Source organism: Neltuma alba, unplaced genomic scaffold (genome assembly GCF_004799145.2).
Source record: "Neltuma alba isolate B1F8T4 unplaced genomic scaffold, ASM479914v2 tig00002878_pilon, whole genome shotgun sequence".
In the NCBI taxonomy this organism is placed as follows: Eukaryota; Viridiplantae; Streptophyta; class Magnoliopsida; order Fabales; family Fabaceae; genus Neltuma; species Neltuma alba.
Genome location: NW_021633055.1, coordinates 1 through 6,502, shown reverse-complemented (window position 1 = coordinate 6,502; position 6,502 = coordinate 1). Strand labels below are relative to the sequence as shown.

At 35.7% G+C, this 6,502-nt stretch overlaps 1 protein-coding gene across 2 annotated transcripts; it reads right to left on the bottom strand.

Moving 5' to 3' along the window:
• Positions 1–440: 440 nt before the first annotated feature.
• Positions 441–5,489, bottom strand: LOC114739691 (WD repeat-containing protein 36). 2 transcript variants are annotated; one of them, XM_028927767.1, is made up of 8 exons: positions 5,326–5,489; positions 4,611–4,823; positions 2,791–2,875; positions 2,391–2,685; positions 1,679–1,937; positions 1,338–1,557; positions 996–1,207; positions 441–834 (listed from the first exon to the last, which is right to left on the bottom strand). In XM_028927767.1, exons 1-8 carry the CDS (start codon positions 5,419–5,421, stop codon positions 685–687), a joined length of 1,530 nt encoding a protein of 509 aa, XP_028783600.1. In that variant the 5' UTR covers positions 5,422–5,489; the 3' UTR covers positions 441–684. The 2 variants fall into 2 exon arrangements, with proteins under 2 accessions (XP_028783600.1, XP_028783601.1); XM_028927768.1 differs by lacking the exons at positions 4,611–4,823; positions 5,326–5,489 and adding an exon at positions 4,137–4,309.
• Positions 5,490–6,502: the final 1,013 nt, after the last annotated feature.

The window sequence follows — 6,502 nt, the reverse complement described above, 5'->3', positions numbered from 1 at the left end:
ACAATTCATTACTTCATCCCACCCTTTTTATATCCCCCAGTCTCTAACATCTCATTTTGTGGTGTAATTAACTTCTTCGCATCAATCAAAAAATAATTTTTATAAATTGAAAATTTACAAAATCAGTCTAATTTTAATGAAAAATAATTTATAGCATCTATTAGGAGCCCAATGCTAATGTTCATGAATTCAATTGCCATGCCAGTGATTAAGAGAAAATTCCTCCAAAAGTATTCAGTGCCTATTTCAACCAACTCTTCATCATCTTTCCAGCGCTTTAATTTTATTTTCTAAGTACATCTGATCTTAGTTTTGTCACATTTGCCATCCTAATTATCTTAAAACCCAGGTCTTTTTTTTTTTGGTTACATTTTAACACCCTAATTTTATCTATAATGCATCCAACACTTTAAATAAGACCACGTCACGGCTGGTCCCCCTTTAAAATGACAGTTGAAAAAAATTAAATTCCTTTTTTAACCCTTTGGTGGGGCTAAAATAGATCTACAAAACTTGAAACATCATCACAAGAATTCGTCCACCAGCTTCGAATCATTCACCACCCTTCCATCTGCCTCCAAATGTACGTGTAACCCCATAAGATAACATCTTTCATAGATCTGCTCTTATCGTGCGCCTAGACTACCACTCAAATTGGAAAATTTCAGGATGAGTTACTCATATCTAAATCTGTGAGTTACTCAGAAAAGAAACCAGACATCTAGCATTTTGAAACAATCTATCTACTTTCTGCCAAACCAGGCATTGAACTTCTAAAAGCTTCCGCGCCTTATCTTGCAACTGTGACTGCTGCCGAATTGTCTCACCGTGTATCTGTGAGACGCAGAAGAAAATAGCTTGTGAAAAATATATATATATATATATATAGATATACTGATGTGTGCGTGTGTACGTATGTACAGAGAATCTTCTACACCTTTGAATAAACCTAAGTCATCAAAGTTCCTAATCACAGATAGGGAAAACTTTTTTACCTTTAAAAATAACCTGATTACAGCTTGTAGAAACTCAAAATTATTTTTGCGGGAGAGCTCATGAATAAAATAGTCCAGAAGTTGTTCAATCGAAACCAACTCTGGTTTCTTATATTCTTGATGATCGTCATCATCAATGATCTGAAGAATTCTAAGTTCCATATCCAAAGTTGATGGAGATAATCCTTTGATATAATCAGTAAAAGCTGCATCTACAAATGAAATCCAAAATATCAGAGATATGCTTTGAATTATCACTTCGAACAGAATATACAAAACTGTGTATATAAAACCAATAAATAACAGAATGTGCAGAAAATATCAGATTGTAAAAGTTCTTACAATTGTCTCCTTCGGCTGAGGATTTAAGAAGATAAAGAAATTGGGATGGCGGCATGTCTGCACTTTTAAATATTTCTGCTTCGTGGCTTGTTTTATCTTTCTCCTTTTCTAGTAACTTACCAGGCTCAAACAATATTTCCCCAGAAAGAGACGGAACAGTAGGCAAGAAGAATGGAGCCTTTTCAGGCTTTTTTGGAGGCTCAACAGGTTTATTGCGGGCCTGCAAATTAGAGTTGGTGGTCCAGAAAAGCATAACATATTAAAGGCTATTTACAGTTATCAGGAAAGAGAAATCACACTATTACATAGCATAAGAAGAAATGTAGAAGACATTTGAAGACCTTTATAATGTCTAGACTAATCAAGCTTTGCCACTGGCTCTTAGGCAGTAATGAGAGAGTAACCAGATCAGGCATATGCTTCTCTTGAGCAGCAAAACCTGGAACATCCTTAGGTTCAGAAGCATTTGCCGGCTTATCAGAATGTTCAACTTGAGAATCATTTGTAGAGGAGATAGATGGTAGCTTGATGCTCACAACATCCTTTCCACTTGCAAAGGAATCAACATTTGGAGCACCAGAGAACATCGCCTGATTTACCCTGATAAAGAAAATTATTAAGGTGTCAACTCAATTCCTAGATTAATAAAACTAATTCCATTCAAATTGTCATTTACTTTTTAGTTGAATTTCTAAATCATCAACAGTACGTCATTCATGAATGCAACTGTCTTCCCGAATATTCAGGATGCCTATACTTTTCAGACATTTTTCAAACAAACCAGTCTCTTGTTCGTTCCATAGAAAATAACATGATAATGAAACTTGTAATACATGCAGAATTTTGTCCCGGAAATAACTTGTCTACATAAAACATATTGGCATTTCACTGTTTTCAAAATGACTTCCGCCAGCCAAAACAAAATCAGCTTCCAGACTATTTGACACTTAAGCTAAGAAACATCCAGAAGAAGATTCACCAAAATCTTGGACATATGAAAGATGTTCTCCGCCAACTTGCTGAGTAAGGTAAAAAGTAAATGTGGAGACTCACCACAGGTATACTCCATTTTTATCAGCATGTGTAGTAGCTAGTATATCCATGTTTGGGGAGAGGGATAATGCAGTGACAGGCACATCAGCAAGTATCGCATCTATTTGTCTTGCTAAGATTACATCCCAAATTCGAAGGCTTCCATCCATACTGGAAGATACAAGCCATTTTCCGTCCTCACTGAAGGACAAGTCTGTTATACGATCAGTGTGACCTTCAAATTTACGGACAAGTTTAAGATTCACAACATCAAACAATTGTATAGTGTAATCATCGACAACGGCAGCCAAAAGACCTGAAAACAATGAAAAAATATTGATTACCTCATAATCAAAGACTAGAAGTTATGAAGAATACAAATACAAAACATCAACTAGAGCAAGTCATAAGCAGAAGCTACCATTATAACGATGGTAATTGATCTTGACAATAGGGCGCCCAATGCCCCATCTCGATTTAAATTGACGTCCCTTGAAATCCCAGACCTGTGAGAGAACCTATTAGAAATGGGAGGTCCCACACAAAATGGTAGAAGTTGCTTTTTATTAACATGAAACAAAAACACACCATCCTCCCTAACCAAGAGCGGGGAAATAAGTGAAGAAAGAAAGAGAAAATTAATATTTTAGTCCTTAAAAGTTTTAATTCACGTAAAATTCAGTTCCTAAACTTTTAAATCAACTCCAACTCAGTTGCTAATCTTTTTGTTGGGGTTAACACAAAATTTGGTCTCTCAAGTTTGCCCTCACTTGAGTTTTGGTCCCTCTAATTTCAAACCATAGGTTTTGGTCTCTCAAGTTTCTTTCCATTTAAAATATCGGTCCCTATAATAAAACTTGAGGGACCAAAACCTATGATTTAAAACTTGAGGGACTAAAAATTATATTAATCTTTTTTATTTTTAATAATTTTGCCCTTATCATTTGTAACTCATTCCAAGTCCTCATTGAGTCATCTTATGTGGCCAAAAAAACAACACTAAAAGTTGTGGTGACATCCAACTCCAGGTGGATTTGATAAGGTAAAAAAGAAAATAGGGAATGCAATATAACTCATTTACAGAGGACAAGATGTTCTTCTACTTCATTCTTCATCTCCATCATTCGATTATCTCATTCTCTTGAGATTTACAAAGGAGGACATACACCCCTGTCTTGAAACAACTCTGCAAATTTTCTCACTCTACATTTTCTCACACTTCCATGATAGAAACTAAGAAAATAAAAACAACACTAAAAATTGGTGGCTAATGTGCGCAGATCCAACAACTCCTAGAAGTGAAACTCTTAAGTCTTTACTTGCTAGTTTCCTTTCTCTCAAGTCTTTACCTGCCACCTTGGTGCACAGCCAACCAACAAACCCTGAGAAAACATTATCCTTCTTTTCCTCTCGAATGATGAAGATGAAGAATAAAGCAAAAGATGATCTCATGCCCTGTAAATTTGAGGCACCCCCCCCCCAAAAAAAAAAAAAATCTATCAAATCCACCTGGAGTTGAGTTAGATGCCACATAACATGACTAAATGATGGCTTGAAATGAGTTATAGGTTATAAGAATAAAATTATTAAAAATAAGAAAGTTTAGGGATTGAGGACTGAGTCACACTGATTCATAATTGAGGGGTTAAATTTTAAGTGAGTCAAAACTTCAATAATTAGAAGATTAATTTTCACATAAATTAAGAGACAGAGAGAGAGAGAGAGAGAAGACTAAGAACCGAAGATCTTTCCATTCCCTACGATTACCATATGGAATACTTTCCCAAATAGGCCGACTGCTGTAACCGAATGGGAGGCCATGACAGAGGAGATGAGTCGTCTTTTTCCACATTGTGAAGTGGGCTGGCAGATTTGGAGCGGACAATCTGATATTTTTTGTGAAAGGTGGGTTTGTCTTGCTGATGTGCAGTTTATTTTTCCCACATACAATCCTATTACTGTGCTGTTGTTTGCAAGATTGTGCATGTTTGCTTAATGTGAAATGTTGAGATTTTGACCCAATAAGGCCCTGTGAAATTCCACTCCTTCCTTTTATTTAAGGTTCTAAACTAGGAATGTTTAAGTAGAAAAACATTATTAAACAAGCCTAAAACTTAAAAAATGTGAAACAAAACTAATTTCAATTATGTCCCATACTAAATGCAGGTTATTTTAGCACGAAACAGGAATACAAGATGACCCATTTGAACAAGCTGCCAAAATACGCTCACCAACACTAACCTTTATATCTCCATGATATCCAGCACTTATCAGGAGGGTATTTGTGGAGTCACAAGCAACTCCAACTACTTCGCTATCATGAGCACAATTTTTAGGTTCTGATATGTCAACGTAAGCACCCCGGCTGATTCCAGATTGAAGGTTAAATCTTTCAATCCAACCACATGCTGTCCCTAGCAAGGCAAAATTGCCACAAGCACTGATAGCACAAGCCTGGGATCACATGAAAGCCATTATCAACAGCTAACTGTTGTTCATCATAATTCATAATTAATTTAACATCCAACAAGAGATGCAACATTTGACATCCGAGAGTGTGTAATATGCTACTTTCTCATAACACAATGATCCTAATGAAACAAGTTATATAATCCGGCAGCAAGCTACTGGTTAGCTATACATTTCACTCATTTCTATTTTCAAAACAACAATTCGCCCTCCTGACCCAAGAAAAGCAACAGAGCGCTAATCAAGGGTTGTCCCAAAACAACCGGTCAGGCCCTTTATGCTGACATCAATTTAATTGGAAGAATTAGATAAATGAGGTCTTGAGTATCAAAATTCTGTTCATTTAGTTATGGGGGTTCGAATACCTTGTCAAATGCAAAAGCAACATAAAAATCTAATCTTCTCAAAGAAGGCTGGGGATGATTTTGACATATACCTACTTTCCCTCTTACACAGGAAATCAAATTAGACTTGGTAAGATGATAACCTTTACAGGTGTCGGATTTTGGGGGCATGGCTTCAATATATGCTCACCAAGAACAAAGTTTTGGAGTCTCCACACATATGCTTGGGTGGTATCCATATGACAAGTGACCACGTTGCACCAGTCCCGTTCCCTAATCTCAGCTTAAGTAAATAATTCACACAAGAAAAGAACATTAAGCATTTGGAAACCTTTACTAGAAAGACCACTGAAAATAATATTTTCTATGAAAAAGGCGTTGGATCAGCCATTTTTTTCAGCAACAACATTAGTTCTTCATATTTCTCACTACTATTACAGTTGCAAGTGGAAAGACTTTTTTTTTTAATTGCATCCATAGGCCAGATTTAAGATCATATGAGGAAATGCAGATTATCAAGGCCATTTCCTTTATGGAACTTATATCCAGGTCACTCTAATCTTAACGCATAAGCTAGATCATATTCATCATCATTAATGCATATGCTAGATCATATTACTTTTGCAATTGGAAAGACATTTTTTGAATGCATAGGCCGGATTTAAGATCATATGAGGAGTGCAGATTATGAAGGCCAGTTCCTTTGTGGAACTTACATCCAAGTCACTCTAATTTTAATGCATAGCTAGATCATATTCATCATCATTAATGCATATGCTAAATCATATTACTGTTGCAAGTGGAAAGACATTTTTTGAATGCATAGGCCGGATTTAAGCACATATGAGGAAGAGCAGATTATCAAGACCAGTTCCTTTATGGAACTTAAATCCAGGTGACTCTAATTTTAATGCTTATGCTAGATCATATTCATCATCAATAATATTTTATAGAGTTTTTGCTGGTATCTTGGACATAATTCTTCGTTCAATTAGGAAGAATGCATTTGGACAAGAATTTGGGTAAAATTAGGGTGAGATTGACCAAATTAGTTGGTTTACAAATCTCAAATATTTTACAACTTTGATCACATATCCCCCTAAGTGGAGTCAATTACATGGATTGCACAGAACAATTAACCAAAAGATGTTGTTAAAAAACTTAATTAATCGATTAACCCTTCTCACCAGCGCATCAAATAGCCTTCTTTGAATACGTTCACACCACTTCAAAATGATTTTCTACGATTTCCTCTTTAATAGATGCCAATATAACACTTTTCAACACATGTTCATTAATCTCATCTTTTTTTTGTATGAA